Below are 18,806 nucleotides of genomic sequence, written 5' to 3' on the forward strand. Positions count from 1 at the left end.
CCACAAGCTTGCCTTTTCATTTTCTTGAGTGCTTGCATTCTGAATTGCTGAAAGAAGCAGGAGAAAGGTGTTTAAATTATTCTTGATGACAAAATTGGATGTAAAGACCCTTTTAGAATTTGGGAAGCTTTTCAAATGATTAAAAAGGAATCTGCCCATTGAATGGATGATAAAACCATGTCCTTTGTGACTTGGTCTCCAGAGTTGACACCACACTCTTTCATTGACTTGCTGATTCATATGAAGTCTAACCAACAGGTGCTAAATAGCCAGTATCTAGCAGGCTTGTGACTGTCCCATTCTTGCTTGTTTATTTTCTCAGGAATATATATGTGAGGGTATGGCAATGCATAGCATAGAGATAAAAGATTAAGGCCCTAGGCCTGGATTCCCATCTGGCGTCATCATCATTGTCTAGTTGCTAAGTCATGTCTGACTCTTGTGACCCCATGGACTGTAACCTGCCAGGCTCCTCTGTCCATGGGATTCCCCAGGCAAGAATACTGGAGTGGGTTGCCGTTTCCTTCTCCAGGGGATCTTCTAACACAGGACTCGAACAGGTCTCCTGCATTGCCGGTGGATTCTTTACCGACTGAGCTACGAGGGAAGCCCTGAGCCACCATGATGATGGTGTGTGCATAGTGTGTATGCGTGCGCTCAGTCGTGTCCAACTCTTTGTGGCCCCGTGGATGGCAGCCCACCAGGCTCCTCTGCCCGTGGAGTTTTCCAGGCAAGAATACTGGAGTAGGGTGCCATTTCCTACTCCAGGGGATCTTCCCAACACAGGGATCGAACTCGCATCTCATGGATTTCCTGCTTTGGTAGGCGGATTCTTTACCAGTAGTGCCACCTGGGAAGCCCACCATCATTATGAAAGCAGCAGGTGTCACCCACTGGCATATCTTTTGTTCCCTCAGTGAGTGTTTAATAGCCATTCTAGTATTTTTAGGGGGAAAAGTTCAAATTCAAACTTCCAGGTAAAGTCCTTCTATTCCTTTACTGAATAAATCCTTTTAAAATTCCTTTAAACCTCACCCTGCTCGTGTGCACCACAAAGCAAAATGTAGAAACGAGAGCAGAGTCAGAAATGGCATCACTCATGTCACATACCGTCAAGGGCCAGGGCTCACATCGCCGCCCTGGTGAAGCCCCTGTCGTCTTGGCGATTGGACCCGACAGCCAGCCTTGGCAGGACTACATGATGCCTCCCGGCTGGGGCGGGGAGGAGGGGAGAAAGAGGTGTCCTTCCCTCACTCCCTCACCTTTTAAGGTCAGAATTCAAGCCACACTGCCCCCAGGGTGGCGCTTCTGCAGCTTGGCTGCCAGGTGACAGGACACGGTATCCCAGCCTTTGAAGCCACCTTGCCTCCTCACAACCTTGGAGGGCTTGGCCGTCTTGCATGTGCTGCTAACAGTAGTGATCCCATAGTTGACATGCATTGCTCGCCTAATGTATGCCTGGCGCTGTTGTGAGTGTTTCGTGTGAGCTAACTAATCTAATCCCAAAAGCGAAGTCCCCGCTTGGTGGAGAAGTGACACCAGCATTAGGTAGCAGGGGCGTGTGCTCTCAGCCCATTCGTTTCTTTTGTTCTTTTCAAGTTATAAGATGCATACAGTGTAATGGTTACCATTCTAACTGGAAGCGTGCAGTTCAGTGGCATTTGTACTTTATCCTTGTGCTGCTTCACCGCTCTCTCTCCACGAAACTCTTTTCATCTCATGTAGCCGATGCTCTGCATCCCTGGGTCAGCAAAGCCCCCTCTGCCCCTCTCTCCCACACCCAGCCCTGGCAGCCACTATTGTGCCCTCTGTTCAGAAGGCCTTCTTTCAGCCACAACACTCTGCTGTCCTGGGACCCCAGGACTGGACCATTCTGAGTGTATCTAGCTGCTCCTCCTTTTCCATCATGCCAGATACACTGTATTTCTTTTGTCTAATTTATGACTAGCAGAATGTCAGCCTGTGTGTCCTAAGGTGGTCCACTTTCCATGGTTCGAGGTTGTCAGCTTCCCCATCCCTTCCTTTGGCCAGGCTGAAAGTGTTAAGATTTTTAAATTGTACCTCTTGTTTTACCCCTGATTGTAAGAGAAATACACGTCCCTTTTAGGAAATTTAGAAAATACAGAAAAGCGCAAAGATCATCAAGATTACCTGGACTTCCAACTCCTAGAGACAACCGCTGTTAACTTTTTGATACCGCTACCTTCTAATATTTCTCTATATAACATACAGTTTACAAAATATTTTTAAACATGTTGCATTGTAACCTACTTTTTCACACATTTTCCCATGTGAACTAGCGTGCATCATTCAACAAGAGGGTTCTGAGCTCAGGGAGTTTGTATTCCGGTGAAAGAGTTGAGAGAGGCTAGTGCTTTGTGATAAACGCCCAATCGGAGTAAACTCGGGGACAGTGGGAATACACGGGAGCACGTGGGAGCAGGGGCACCTGTGTTGTGCTCTGTTCTGAGGGCATGAGGACACAGGCAAGTATGAGCTATTATCCCTTCCCTCGGGAATTGTATCACTGGGTACTTAGCAAGTTGTGTTGGTTAATACTTCTGACATAGCAGCAGGTCATCCAATCTGTGATCAGATGCTCACTTGTACAATACAGATTATGTGTTCCAGGAGCTGGGAGAGATGAGAAATCAAGGAGGAGAGGCTTGAACTGGGCTTTGAAGTTCTACCGGGGAAGAGATACCAAAAAAAAAAAAAATTATGGGAAGTGAGGGCATTCCGGGTCAGGATTGGCTATGACAAGACATTTATGTTTTTAAACATTAATTAATTAATTAGACTGGGCGGGATCTTTAGTTGCAGCATGTGGGATCTAGTTCCCTTGAACAGGGCTCAAATCTACACTCCCTGTATTGAGAGTGTGGAGTCTTAACCACTGGACCCTCCAGGGAAGTCGCATAATGAGACTTTTAATCTGGTGTCTAAAGCAGTGCCTGGCACCTAGTAGGTGCTGAGTTAAAAGTTTTTAGAAAGATATGTTGAAAAAAAAAAAGTTGGAAGAATTTTATTTCTATATGTGTACTTTGTATGGTCAAGTTGCTTTAAAAGAGACCATCTTGGTGGACTTTTTTTTTTTTTTTTTGGTACAACTGACAGATATTTAAAGTCTATATCAAGATGATTGGATGTATGTATGTATTGTGACAGGATTCCCCCATCAAGCTAATTAACACACCCAGCTCCTCACATGTGTAGCATTATTTGGTGACAGCATTGAAGTTCTCCTCTTTCCTTCATACAAAACAGCATTATCAGTTGTCTACCATGTTATGTGGTAGATCCTCAGGACTTATTCATATTATAACTGAAAGTTCATACACTTTTACCAACTTCTGCTTAATTTCCCCACCCTGAAGCCCTTAGGCAATGACTTTCTACTATGTTTTTATTGGTTCAATATATATATATTTTTTATGGTTCGCCTCTGTGTGACACAATACCGTATTTGTCTGGTTTATTTCACTTAGCATAAGTGCCTCCAGTTTCATCCGTGTTGTCATAAATGGCAAGATTTCCTTTTGTGAGGCCAAGTAATATTCATGTATATGTGCACATATAGATACACACACACACCTGTGTTTTCTTGATCCATTTATCCATTGATAGACACTTAGCTTGTTTCCATTGTGTATTCTTGGCAAGAATTAGTTGACCATAAATGCATGGATTTATTTCTTGGCTCTCTATTCCATTCATCCACCTGTCCATTGCTATGCCAGTTCTGTACTATTTTGATTAGTATATCTTTGTGATAGAGTTTGGAATCAGGGGGCTCGATGCCTCCAGCTTTGTTGCTCTTTCTCAAGATTGGCTATTCAAGGTCTTTTGTGGTCCTATACAAATTTCAGGATTGTTTTTCCTTTATCTGTGAAAAAATGCCACTGGAATTTTGATAAGGATTGCATTGACTACATCACTTTGGGTAGTTTGGACATTTTAACAACTTTTGTAATCCATGGGGCTTCCCTGGTGGCTTAGAGGATAAAGCGTCTGCTCACAATGCGGGAGACCCGGGTTCGATCCCTGGGTAGGGAAGATCCCCTGGAGAAGGAAATGGCAACCCACTCTAGTACTCTTGCCTGGAAAATCCCATGGACGGAGGAGCCTGATAGGCTATAGTCCATGGGGTCGCAAAGAGTTGGACATGACTGAGCGACTTCACTTCACTTCTTGTAATCCATGAGTACAGAATATGTTTCCATTTATTCCTGTCTTCTGTGATTTCTTTTGTTAACGTCTTACAGTTTTCAGTGTATAGATCTTTCACCTCCTTGGTTAAATTTATTCCTAAGTATTTTATTCTTTTTGATGATATTGTAAATGGGATTGCTTTCTTAATATCTTTTTCTGATAGCTTATTCTTGGTGTATTGAAACACAACTGATTTTTGTAAGCTGGTTTTGTACCCTGCAACTCACTGAACTCACATATTGGTTCCATTGGTGTTTTGGTGGAGTCTTTAGGGTTTTCTATTTATAATATCATTTGCAAATAGAGATAATTTTACTTCTTACTTCCTAATTTGAATGCCTTTTCTTTTTCTTGCGTTAGTACTCTGGCTAGAACTTACCATGAAAGGATGAATTTTGTCAAATGCTTTTTCTGCATCTATTGAGATGATCATGTATTTCTATTCTTCATTTTACTAATGTGGTATATCATATTGATTGCTTGGCTTGTGTTGAACCATCCTGCTTCTCTGGACTAAATCCCACTTGAGCATGGTGTATGACGCTTTAAATGTATCGTTGAGTTCAGCTTGGTAATGTTTTCTTTTACGTCTGTGTTCATCGTGGATATTGGCCTATAATTTTCTTTTCTGGGTCTGCTTTTGTCCTTCTCTGGTTTTAGTGTCAGGATAATGTTGACCTTGTAAAATGACTGGAAATGTTCCCTCCTCTTCTGTTTTTGAATAGTTTGAGAAGGATCAGTATTAATTTTACTTGAAATGTCTGGCAGAATTCACCAGTAAAGATATCTGGTCTTAGACTTTTGTTTGTTGGCAAGCCTTTGATTACTGCTTCAGTCTCTTTACTAGTAATTGATCTGTTCAGATGTCCTATTTCTACATGATTCAAGTTTGGTAGGTATGTTGTTTCCAGGAATTTATCCATTTCTGAGGTTGTTCATATTTCTTCCTACAGTCTTGATTCCACCTTGTGATTCATCCAGCCCAGCATTTCTCATGATGTACTCTGCTTATAAGTTAAATAAGCAGGGTGACAATATATAGCCTTGTTGTACTCCTTTCCCAATTTTTAACCAGGCATTTGTTCCATGTCGTTCTAATGGCTGCTTCTTGACTTGCGTACAGCTTTCTCAGGAGACAGGTAAGGTAAGGTGGTCTGATACTCCCTAATGTTTATGTTTAGGATTCTGTTTTTTAATCTTCATTCTAGATTTAAAAGTGGACTACTTTGCCCCATTCAATATTTGACTGTCCTTCAGTTAAACTTTTCTATAAAGAAAATGACCATGATTGAATGAACAGATTGGAAGTACTGCTCCTCCCTTTGATGTTAAAAGAAAATCTGACTTCCAGGCAGCAGTGGTAGGAGTACAAATAGGATAAAAGCTTTTTGGAAGGCATTCAGCTTGGGAGTAACAGTAAAAATTTTAAATGAGTGCACACCTTTGACCTAAAAAACCCACTTATAGAAATTTACTTTAAAACCATATTTGCTCATGTTCTAAAAGATTAAATTGTTCATGGGATAGCTATATACCATAGTATATAGTCCATGGTATAGCCATATACCATAAGTGAAAGTGAAGTTATTCAGTCGTGTCCGACTCTTTGCAACCCCGTGGACTGTAGCCTACCAGACTTCTCCATCTGTGGGGTTCTCCAGGCAAGAATACTGGAGTGGGTTGCCATTCCCTTCTATATATATATAGACTTAAAAATTTTTTTTAATGAATAAATGTAGCATTTGCTAATGTGCCCAGAACTAGTCTTAAGTGTTTTGCAAGTAATGGTCTTAGAAGAATGCTTTGTAGTAGATTATGCTATATACATTGTTAGATTAATGCCATGGTATTGTAAGGAAGCTGGCAGAGTTTAACTCGGCCAGAGTTGCATGACTGCTAAATGAGAGAGCCTGTCATGGAGCTCAGTCTGGTTCTGATGTCTTAACCACTGAATAGTACAGGGATTACAAAGAGCTTGACAGACTTAGTGGATGTACTGTATGTGTGTGTAAGACCTCCAAACACCGGGACAGCAAAAAAGGCAAGTCAGTGAGCCAGTACACAGAGCAGATGCCATGCTTTTAAAAAATCCAGTAAGGTGTATGTGTACACACACATGTACATACATGTGTGAAAATACACAGCAGTGTACCCCAAACTGTTGTTGATGCTTTGCCTCTAAGGAAAGAAGCATTTTCATGTTTTTACGTCTATTACTGAGCATTGCATACTCCTCTTTTTTAAAAAAAAAAAAAAGAAAAAAGAAAAAACCCATGAAGGTATTTTAAGTAAAAGGGAGAGTCTGAGACATCTCAGTTAAGACAAGCCTTGGCAGTCCCCCCTTTCTTGACTTGGCCCACCAGTGAGTTTCTGCATTTACCAAGATCTCAGGGTGTTACATAGTAAAGAGCCTTCTGTTCTTTATCTCCTTATGCATTCCTGTTCTCCTTTGTCTTCCCAGAGAGGCAGTGTAAACCTATCATTTCTTTTCATTACATTGAGATGCTACATCTGTCTGCATTCTGCAGTGTTTTATGATAATACATGAGCTTCTTTTGTGTGTGTGCGTGTGCACATGCTGGTTGTAGTTTTGTGAAGGTCACTTTATTCTTAATTGTGTACATGTGTAAGAATGTAGATGTTTAGAGGGGTGGGAGGAAGCAGATGGCATTCAGCCTGGATGGTGCCTTGGGGTTGTTCACATGATCGTGGTTTTAGTTAGCAGGTTTCATGAAAGACCTGATTCCCACGAGAAAGGTAAATAATGATAGGTGGAAGGTTGGGAAGATTATCAGAATAATCTAGAGAAAACCAAGATAAGTTTGTTATCTAATGAATTTTTTTTTTAAGATCCTGTGGTGCTCCTGTTTGCTGGCAGGATATGGTCGTGGAAGTGACAGTGTTAGTTGCTCAGTCGTATCTGACTCTTGGCTTCCCCATGAACTGTAGCCCACCAGGCTCCTCTGTCCATGCAGTTCTCCAGGAAAGAATACTGGAGTAGGTTGCCATTCCCTTCTCTAGGGCATCTCCCAACCCAGGGATTGAACCCAGGTCTCCTATGTTGCAGGTGGATTCACCTTCTGAGCCACCAGGGAAGCCCCAGGATATGGTAAATAGAGGTGAAAGGTTGCAATTGAGGTTAGAGGACCCCTGCCCAGTCATTAAATTATTCTCGGAAGTCTACATGATTGTGTCATTCTATCAGACAGAATTGAATATCTATTCTGTGAAATATACATTAGCCGTCTAGCACCCTAGTTCATAATGCATATGAATGTGCTCAGAAAACCTCAATATTGTCTGTGAAAAGCAGTCTGAAGTTCTTTTGAAAAATCATCCCCCAAAATGGTCTCTGCGGTAGCTTCCTAGCCCAGTGTGGAGATGTTTGGTCTTTGCGTCCCCATCACCTTTATTTGTCATTTGCTAATTCTGAGCTGAGGCAGACTTAGTAACAGTCGTCATCTCACTGATCACTAGTAGACTGCAAGCTCCTCGAAGCCAAGGAAGACCGTCTGGGTAGTCTTTGTATTTCCTTCAAGGCCTAGAACAGTATATTCCACATGGTTAGATGATCTGGGAATACTTAGGAAATTGAACTAATACTAATTAAATTTCCTGGGTCGCTGTTTTCTGTGACTTTCTTTCCAGGAACCTGTTATGTCGGGACGGAAGCATGTAGGTTTACTGTGTATTTTGGACATCAGTTTCCATTTTCTTATTCACTAGGAACTCTCCAAGATCACCATGCCAGTTATATTTAATGAGCCTTTGAGCTTCCTCCAGCGACTCACTGAATATATGGAGCATACATACCTCATCCACAAGGCCAGTTCGCTCGCTGATCCTGTGGAAAGGATGCAGGTGCGTGTCACCAAGCCCTGGGAAAGACTGAAGTCTTGGAAGGTCTTCTCTGCCACCTCCCCTGCCTCCCCGCCCCCAACCTACACGCACAGAAGTCATGTTAAGTTTAATGCTAGGTTAGGAAATGTTATTAATACATAGCATGTTTGGATTGTCATCTGTGCTCCTTCCGCAGACCAGTGAGGATTGGAAGAAAGCAGAAAGGTCCAAAACCAAACCTGAGTTTGGTGAGCTGTTTCTGATTCATTGTTTTAGAAAGTGGCATTGTGTTGGGGGAAGACAATTCAGCCTTTCAGACTTCTCAGAGTGTTTCTAGGAAGACATGTATATACATACACATATAAATAAACGTATTTATGCTTATGTGTTTATATAAATATACACATACTACTATAGGTTAAAAAAGAGGACAAGAAGGAATTGTACGTCTTGATTTTTTTTTTTGAAGGGAAATATTCATGTGATGTATATGGATGGACTAGATACAGGGAGAGTGGATACACTGTTCTCCTTCCAACAAAGCAATAGCATTCTAAATGGAGTCTTGTGTCCTTTCATGTATGTAAAGCAGCTTTTCCCAACCTCATTGGACTTGATACCAGTTTGTTTGGTTTTATCTCTTTACCCCATCCTAAAAGGGATGTGAAAGTGTTAGTCACTCAGTCACATCTGACTCTTTGTGACCCAGTGGACTGTAGCCCACCAGGCTCCTCTGTCCATGGGATTTCCCAGACAAGAATACTGGAGTGGGTTGCCATTCCCTTCTCCAGGGCATCTTCTAGATCCAGGGATCAAACCTGAGTCTCCTGCATTGCAGGCAGATTCTTTACCATCTGGTGATGTACTTTTTAGAAATTTTAAAGGAATTAAAAGTAATGTCAGATTTGAGAGTCTTTTTTTAAAGTCCTTGAGAGTATTTGTAACACTGTGAGTATATTATGAAAACCACAGTTGGGATGACTTACAGGAAGAGACTCAAGAGTCATTTTAATTCTGAATATCCACATTGGCTTATTAGTTTGCTTATTAAGCCATCTTAAAAATACAACATAATTAAACTCCACAGAATCATTTTGTAAATTACTGTCTTCAGCAAAAGTTCAGTTCCTGAAAGAATGAGGAGCCAGTGAGGCTATTTTTAACTAATGCTAACTCTCTGTCCCACAGTGTGTAGCTGCATTTGCTGTCTCTGCTGTTGCTTCGCAGTGGGAACGCACTGGAAAGCCTTTCAACCCACTTCTGGGAGAGACTTACGAATTAGTTCGGTAAGATCTTCCACTCTATTCCAGGCGGATAGTTGAATTTGCATGATTTATATAGCTCTTCAAATGAAAATGGATATTTTTTGAGCATTTACCAACATTTTGTATGACTGGAGAAAAGGTAACAGTTTTGATGTTTGTTTCTGTGATAGTTGTTATTTTAGAGATTGTCAAAAATATGAAAGCATATATAAAGTGGACCATTATTAAAAGTAAATACGAGAATTTCAGTATTCCTGATCTTGCAGGATTAGCCATCATCCTTTCTAGTTATGTAGCTCATTAGGATAGATTTTTAAAAAATAACTGTATAAAATATATTAGCATAAACTTAGATTGTTGGCATAGAGGCAGTGAATGTATCTAAGGGTGCAGTACTGCCTGCCTGCCTGCAATTGCTTGCTTCTTTACACACAGATAATTCATTTGGCTTTTGTTTTTCTGAATCTTTCTCTTCTATCCACAAGTTTTGATCTCATTTATTCCCTAGATGTTTGAAAAGGAGACACTTTAGATTCTTCTGTCTTAGTATAAGGGATGATAAGTTTTAACTTAAGGGATGATAGTATAAGGGATGATGGGATGATAAGTTTTAAATTTACATGGCTAGTATTGTCAATTCATGAAAATCACCACAATTCATGGGTATTCCTTGTTTTAATGTGTTTAAGTAGCTCGATGTATAATAACACTGGTTTTAGTTGTTTGGGGTGCATTTTTGCATTTTCTCATGTATTGTCCTTTTCATCAGGATGATAATAAAGAATTGTTCAGTTTGTCAAATCCATTTCCTTAATACTTTAACATTGCTTTTGAAAAAGATTTATTTTTAATTGGAGCATAGTTGCTTTACAATGTTGTATTGCTTTCTGCTGTACAACAACATGACTCCGCTCTAAGTATACATATATCCCCTTCCTCTTGAGCTTCCCTCTCACCCCTGCACCCTCCTTCCCACCTCTCATCATCATAGAGCACCAAGCTGAGCCCTCTGTGCTATACAACGGCGTCTGATGTATGTTTTACGCATGGTAGTACATATATTAACATTGCTTTCAGACTGAAATGACAATAATGTATATATTTTGTGGTGAGTTTATTATAACACTACCTTTTTTTTTTTTTTTTTTAAAATCTTAAGAGATGACCTCGGTTTCAGACTCATCTCTGAGCAGGTCAGCCATCACCCACCCATTAGTGCATTTCATGCTGAAGGATTGAACAATGATTTCATCTTTCATGGCTCAATCTATCCCAAACTGAAGTTCTGGGGGAAGAGCGTAGAAGCAGAACCCAAAGGAACCATCACGTTGGAGCTTCTTGAGTGAGTTAGAATCATACCTTTTACTCATTTCATGTGTACGTACTCATTAGCATATACACTTACACGCAGACCTGACCTTGTTGTTCGAAAGCTGGAGAAAACAAAGCTGCTTTTATAAGACATAAATTTTCTGCTGTCATGTAAAAGAATTTGAGAAATGTGGCAACAGCCGTGGTTAATCAGCCTAGGTATGTGTAAACAGTTTAACTATGACAGTGGGTTTATTTAGATCTATTTTAAGATTAAATGGAGTTAATCAGTCCGTGACATTATCATGGTGGTAATGCCTTGTTTAATCATCTTTTACAATTAATTCACTTTGAGAAATATTGAAATAACAATCACATTGGCACATCTTAGACATTAGGTTAGTTGAAAGTTCTCTCCTTTTGCGATATAAAAAGATTGCCATGAAATATCTCTCCATTTATTTGTGTCATCTTCAATTCTGTTCATTCCCGTCTTACCATTTTCACTATACAAGTCTTTCACTTCCTTGCTTAAATTTACTTCTAGGTATTTTTTTTTTTTGATGCAATTGTAAGTAAAATTGTTAATTCTGTGCTCATGGATTGAAAAGGTACTGTTAAACTTTGTCATACTATACAAAGCAGTGTACAGATTCAGCGCAGTCTCTATCAAAATTCCAATAACATTTTTTGCACAAGTTAAAGAAGACAATGCTACAGTTTGTATGGGATCACAGAAGACCCCAAATTGGCAAAGCAGTCTTGAGAAAGAAGAACAAAGCTGGAGGCATCATGCTCCCTGATTTCAAACTGTGTTACGAAGCTATAGTAATTAAAAGATAGTTATTGGCATTAAAACAGATACATAAATCAATGAAACAGAGAGCCCAAAAAATAAGTCCATGCAAGTAGGGTCAATTAATTTAAACAAAGAATCCAAGAATATACAGTGGAATGACTGTTCTCAGTGGAGTTGGAGAAATTGGACAGACACATGCTCAAGAGTGAAGCTGGACCACTGGTTTACACTACACACAAAATTGACTCAAAATGGATTACAAACGTGAACCTAAGACTGAAAGTCATAAAACTTCTAGGAGGAAACACAGGTGGTGGACTCCTTGACATAGGTCTTGGCAATGATGTTTTGAATCTGACACCAAAAAGAATAAAAGCAAAAATAAACAAGTGGGACTATATCAAATTAAAAAGCTTCTGCACAGTAAAGAAAACCATCAACAAAATGAAAATGCAGCCTACTGAATAGGAGAAGATACTTGCAAATCATATAGGGTAACATCCAAAATACATAAAGAACTCATACCACTCAGTAGCAAAAGAAAAAAAAGTAATTAAAAAATGGGCCGAAAATCTGAATGGACATTTTTTTCAATGAAGACATACAGATGATCAACAGGAATGAGAAGATACTGTATGTCATTAATCAAGAAAATGCAAATCAAACCACAGTGGAAGGGAACCCTTGTGCATGGTTGGCAGATGTAAATTGGTTCAGTCTCGATGGAAAACAATTTGGAGATTCCTCAAAAAATTAAAAGTAGAACTACCGTGATCCAGCAATTCCACTTTGGGATAATACTTAGCCAAGGATAACAAAAACATTATCTCAAAAAGATATCTGCACCCCCATGACATTATTATACATATTATACCTGTGTAATGTGTTATATTAATATATATATACCTGTTCCACACAACAGCCAAGATTTGGAAGTAACCCAAGTATCCATCATTAGATGAATGGATAATGAAATTGTGGTACACACACATACACGAATATTATTCAGCCATTAAAAAGAATGAAATCTTGCCACTTGCAACAACATGGTTGGACCTCAAGGACATTATGCTAAGTGAGAGAAGTCAGAGAAAGACAAATACTCTATGACCTCCTTATATGAGAAAAAGAAGGAGAAGGAGAAAAAGTAATAAACAGAATTTAATCCTAGAGTGACTCAGATATTGAAATTTGTATCAGAGATTTTAAAGCAGCTGTTATAATTATACTCCATGACATAAAGATGAATACTCTTAAAGTGAATAGAAAGACATTGAAGCAAAGAAATTGACATATTTCTGGAAATTTTAGTACTGAAAAAATACAATAACAAATGTAATAGCTGGGATAGATTCAACAGCAGAATAAAGATAATATGTACAGAATCCACAGGCTGAAAGCTATAAAACCCTGGTTACAGGAATCAAAGGCTGTCTTGAGTAATGGAGCATCTACCATGCCTCACTGTACTTGGAATCCTTAATGTAATTCGTATGTTTGTTCTCCTTTAATTGATCTATAAACAGTGTGTATTAACACAATCCAAATTTAAAAGTCCTAGGATGAATTTTGGTAGATCAAGAGATAGTGGATCCTAAAATTTATTTGGAAAGACAGATGAAACACTGTAGCCAAAATAGTTTTGAAAAGGAAGAACAGAATGATAGACTCCTACCTCCTAATTTTAAGACTTTACAGTGAAGCTGTTGCCATCGAGACTGTTGTATTGACAGAAAGACAGACACATACATCAGTGGAACAGAGAATAGCATCCAAAAACTGACCCACAGAAACATGGTCCATTGATTTTTCATGAAGGTGAAAGAAAGCACTATTGAGTAATGAAGGGCAGTCCTCTCTACAAATGGTGTGAGAACAGTTCAACATGCATGTGTTAAAAAATGAACCTCAACTTACACCTCACATCCTAGGCAAAAATGATCCCAACGTAGATCATAGGCTAAAATCTAATGTACAGCTTTAAGCTTTTGGAAGAAAGCAAGAGAAACTGTTTATGACTTTGGGTTATGCAATGACATCTTATAATACCAAAGGATAATCTAGAAGAAACAAAATTGATAGATTTTATAAAAATCTGTTGTTCAGTGAAAAACACTCTTAAGAGAACAAAGAGAGAAGTTAGAGATGGATAAACATTATTTGTGAATCATTTATCAACAAAGAACTTGTATCTAGAATATATAAAGCATTCTCAAAACAGTAAGAAAACAGACAACCCAGTAAGAAATTAGACAAAAGATGTGAACAGTTACTTTACCAAAGAGATATATGAATGACAAATGAGCACGCAAAAATATGCTCAACAGCATCGGTCATTAGAGAAATGCAAAATTAAAATCATAGTGAGATACCACTGCACACCTGTTAGAATGTCTAAAATCAAAATTTTTAGAGCTGACAGTATCAAGTACTGACTAGGATGCAGGGCAACCGGAAATCTCATATATTACTGGGGGATCTGGTAAAAGAGTAGAGCCACTCTGGAGAACAGTCTGGCTGTTTCTTACAGAGTTGACCTTCTGTTAACCAGATGATTCAGTTCACTCATAGGCATTTACTCTGGAGAAATAAAGAGGTGTATTTTCACAAAGACCCATGCCCAGATGTTTATAGGAGTGTTACTTATAATCACCAAGAACTGAAAGCAACCCAGCATGCTTCAGTGAGTACATGGTTAAAGGAAAGGAAAGGAAAGTGAAGTCGCTCAGTCATATCTGACCCTTTGCGACCCCTTGGACTGTAGCCCACCAGGCTCCTCCCTCCATGCGATTCTCCAGGCAAGAGTACTGGAGTGGGTTGCCAATTCCTTCTCCAGGGTATCTTCCTGACCCAGGGATCGAACCCGGGTCTCCCTCATTAAAGGCAGACGCTTTAACCTCTGAGCCGCCAGGGAAGCCCAGATGGTTAAACTGTGATACATCCGTATAGTAGAATACTACTCAGAAATAAGAACAAATTATTGATACATAGAATTTAAAATGTATTATACAAATGAAGTTAATCTCAAAGGGGACATGATGTATTATCCCATTTATATGACACTCTAGAAAAGGCAAAACTATTGCAATGGAGAACAGATGAGTTGTTTAGGAATTCCAGGTGGGGGAAGGTTTGACCATGGAGAGTCAGCATGAGCGAATTGGTGGAGGGTGTGATGGAATTGGTGGTTGTGGTACTAGTTACAATGATCTACACATGCGCTGAAGCTCACAGAACTAGATAACCCCAAGAAAAGTGAATTTTACTGCTTGTGAATTAAAAATACATTTAAGCATAAGTGTACGAAGATGTAAAATGAGTGTTTTCAAAAGCAAAGAATGTGTAAAATTGGAACTTACTCACATACACAAGTTTTTCCCTTTGGCAAGCTGGAAAGTACCAAATAGACCATTTTTCTTTTCTACCTCTAAATTTATTATGTTTTCACCAAACTTTTGAAGGCTTAAGATGGTTATGTACATAGTTTAATTTGGAGTTTGGTAGAAGCATAGTTTTGTTTTGTTTTGAAGTTTTTGCATCCTTTTAAGAAACAATAAGAATCAACCAAATGATACCTATTTTACTGGGATTAACATCAGCAGTTTTTATAGTCTTAGAGTTGAGTGCTCTCCAGCAGCCTGATAGGTTATCCTGAGTCATGGCATTTGAGGCAGATGTGCTTTTTAAACAGAGTAACACTTCTCACTTCTTTGTCTGGGCTTTGGCTTTCTGTTTTCTAGACACAATGAAGCATATACGTGGACGAATCCTACATGCTGTGTGCACAACATCATCGTGGGAAAGCTCTGGATTGAGCAATACGGCAATGTGGAGATCACAAACCACAAGTGAGATGGTTCATCGTCCCCGTCCCTTCATTTGCATCAGAGGGGTCTGGTAGTCTTTCTGTAAAAGTTCTAGTAGAGGACATCCCTGGCGGCCCAGTGGTTAAGACTTCGCACTTCCCATGAAGGGGGCCTGGGTTTGATTCCTGGTCCAGGAATGTAGATTCCACATGCCATGTGGTGTGGCCAAAAAAAAAGTGCATTGCGTTACAAGGAGTTTCCTGGCAGTCCAGTGGTTAAGACTCCACACTCTCACTGTGGAAGGCCTGGGTTCAGTCCCTGATTGGGGAACTTAGATTCCACAAGCTACGCAGCTCGGCCAAGAATATATGTATAAATCATTTTTAAAAGTTCTGTATATGTGGATAAATTAAAAAAAAAAATTCTAGTAGAGTCTAATGACAACTTAAGAACCAGGCAGTGTAACTCTGTAGTAAATAGAAGCCAGTCCATTTAATGAACAGGATTTAGTAGCTGGGCTCCCAGGCTAAGTTGCCTCATGGCATGTGGAATATTCAGGACCAGGGATCGAACCCATGTCCCCTGCCTTGGATGCTGAACCACTGGACCACCAGGGAAGTCCTTAATGAATAGAGTTTATATTTTTAAGTCTCTAATTATGGAAGACTGGTGAACTCAGAGCTTCGGCAGCCTCAGGGAATCTTCATTCCTCCCTCCCTCAGCTCATCTTGCTGACACCGTTTAGCTTGTATTGTTCACATGGGGCCAGTGACAGGAGGGATAGGAGAGTTGGAAAGAGGTGGATTCAAATTCTACTGTGAGCCTAGGCCCGTGTCCTAGTCAGCTCGGGCTGTGGTGAGAGAACATGGTGGACTGGGTGGCTTCAAGGGCAGCATTTATATCTCATGCTTCTGGAGACTTGGGAGGCCCAGGTCAGGGTGGCCTCAGACTCAGTGCTGGGGGAAGGCCCTCTTCCTGGTTTCAAGTTGGCCATCTTCTCAAATCTTCACGGGGCAGAGGGAGGGATCATCTCCCCAAAGTCTCTTATTCAAAGACCATGCATCCATTCAGTTCCACCCTTAGGACCAGATTACCCGCAAATAGCCTTACATGGGTGATGAGGCTTCACCATATGAATTGGAACGAGGAGTAGGTAGATATTCATTCCATAGCAGCAACTCACTTATTTTTTTATGGATCTTGCTTGCTTTTCCTTTGTGGTGGGTTCAGTACTGATTATGGATTAATTGTGATACTCTCTGTGTGGAGCCTTGTGTGAGTTAGAAAATCATTAAACAGCAGGCGCTGCCAGAGAGTCACTGTTCTCTGCTGCTGCTTCCATGTTGAACAATAACCTGAGCTCACTGTCTCCTTTACAGGACTGGGGACAAATGCGTGTTGAATTTTAAGCCGTGCGGCCTTTTTGGTAAAGAATTACACAAAGTTGAAGGCTACATTCAAGATAAAAGGTAAAGTTCCATTTTAAATGTTGACTGGTACAGGTGTTGTTCACTAAGTGTTGTTATTAAAATCTGCCAACACCGGGATTCCCTGGTGGTCCAATGGTTAATACTGCATGCTTCCACTGCAGGGGGCACAGTTCGATCCTTGATGGGGAAACTTAAGATCCTACATGTGGTGTGGTCTGGCCAAAAAAATTTAAAAAGGAAGATAAAGAAAATCTGCTGTTAGTTCAGTTGCTCAGTCATGTCTGCCTCTTTGTGACCCCATGGACTGCAGCACACCAGGCTTCCTTGTTCATCACCAACTCCTGGAGCTTGTTCCAACTTACCGAGTCAGTGATGCCATCCAGCCATCTCATCCTGTCATCCCCTTCTCCTCTTGCCTTCAATCTTTCCCAGCATCAGGGTCTTTTCCAATGAGTCAGTTCTTTGCATCAGGTGGCCAAAGTATTGGAGCTTCAGCTTCAGTCCTTCCAATGAATATTCAGGACTGATTTCCTTTAGGATTGACTGGTTTGATCTCCTTGCAGTCCAAGGAACTCTCAGGAATCTTCTCCAACATCAGTTGGAAGAAGCATTAGTTCTTCGGTGCTCAGCTTACTTTGTAGTCCAGCTCTGACGTCCATACATGACTACTGGAAAAACCTTAGCTTTGACTAGACAGACCTTTGTCAGCAAAGTAATGTCTCTGCTTTTTAACATGCTGTCTAGGTTTCCTGCTGTTATCTAGGAAACAGCATTTCAGGAAATTGAAATACTCTTCTGCAAGAAATACCCATTTCTTTAAAGAATCTGATTCGTAAGCATCTTTATTTATGAAAAGAGAGGCTTTCTTGATGGCTCAGACTGCAAAGAATCTTCCTGCAATGTAGGAGACTCAGATTCTGTCCTTGGGTCTGGAAGATCTCCTGGAGAAAGGGTATGGCTACCCACTGCACTCTTGCCTGGAGAATTCCGTGGAGCCTGGTGGGCTACAGTCCATGGGGTTGCAAAGAGTTGGACTTGACCGAGTGACTAGTACTTTCAGTTTATGATAATATTCAGTTACCCCAAGACACTGGTTTAATTGTTGGCTCAGCATTGATTTCTCTCGGCAGTAAAAAGAAGCTCTGTGCCCTCTACGGGAAATGGACAGAATGTTTGTACAGTGTTGACCCAGCCACGTTTGATGCTTACAAAAAAAATGATAAGAAAAATACTGAAGAGAAGAAGAACAGCAAACAGGTAAACAATCCCAGAAGATGGTATCGAGGGGATCCCTGGATGGTGGCCTGTTAGTGGGTCACGGTGTTACCTTTTATACTTGGTGCCATGCATGTGATGTTTCTCCTTGACCTTTTTTTTTTTAAATTTTACTTTTGTTGCTGTTTTTAACACCAAAAACATTTTGCATTGGCTAAAGCCAATTGGAGACCCCGGTTGGATTCCTGGGTCGGGAAAATCTGCTGGAGAACGGATAGGCTACCCACTCCAGTATTCTTGGACTTTCCTGTGGCTCAGACAGTAAAGAATCCGCCTGCAATGTGGGAGATCTGGGTTCCATCCCTGGGTTGGGAAGACACTTTGGAGAAGGGAACAGCTACCCACTCCAGTATTCTGGCCTGGAGAATCCCTGTGGACAGAGGAGCCTGGCAGGCTACAGTCCATGGGGTCGCAAAGAGTCAGACATGACTGAGTGACTTTCATATAGCTGATTTAACAATGGTATGACAGTTTCAGGTGAACAGCAAAGGGACTCATCCGTACATATACATGTATCTGTTCTCCCCTAAGCCCCTCTCCCGTCAAGGCTGGCGCATAACATTGAGCAGAGTTGCATGTGCTATACAGTAATGAACAGATGATCGGACTTGCTAGTGAATGCTTGGGATACTCTCCTATGGAGTATGGGTGTGTGCTATGCAGTTACACACACAGTGTTGAATTCACATCGCTTTGGAAAGTTGGAGTTCGTCTTAGACAAATATTCTTACTCTCCTTTCTGTTTATGTGCGTTAGCAGTTGAGCTCTTCTGAATATTTGAAATTACACCCAGAATAATCAGGTGGGTTTTCATGCGGACAGCAGTGTTATTGCCCTCCTCTGTATCTGAGATCCCGGGAGCTGAGAG

At 40.5% G+C, this 18,806-nt stretch overlaps 1 protein-coding gene across 5 annotated transcripts in view; it reads left to right on the forward strand.

Moving 5' to 3' along the window:
- OSBPL1A (oxysterol binding protein like 1A) overlaps nt 1-18,806 on the forward strand; it is a 219,987-nt gene that overhangs the window by 192,165 nt on the left and 9,016 nt on the right. For all 5 annotated transcript variants that reach the window (XM_069569001.1, XM_069569002.1, XM_069569004.1 and 2 more), the window contains 6 exons: nt 7,939-8,073; nt 9,241-9,338; nt 10,477-10,659; nt 15,168-15,275; nt 16,613-16,702; nt 17,794-17,920. In XM_069569001.1, the coding sequence (XP_069425102.1) occupies nt 7,939-8,073; nt 9,241-9,338; nt 10,477-10,659; nt 15,168-15,275; nt 16,613-16,702; nt 17,794-17,920 (741 nt within the window). The remainder of the gene's footprint in view (nt 1-7,938; nt 8,074-9,240; nt 9,339-10,476; nt 10,660-15,167; nt 15,276-16,612; nt 16,703-17,793; nt 17,921-18,806) is intronic.

This window comes from Ovis canadensis, chromosome 23 (assembly GCF_042477335.2).
Source record: "Ovis canadensis isolate MfBH-ARS-UI-01 breed Bighorn chromosome 23, ARS-UI_OviCan_v2, whole genome shotgun sequence".
Taxonomy (NCBI): Eukaryota; Metazoa; Chordata; class Mammalia; order Artiodactyla; family Bovidae; genus Ovis; species Ovis canadensis.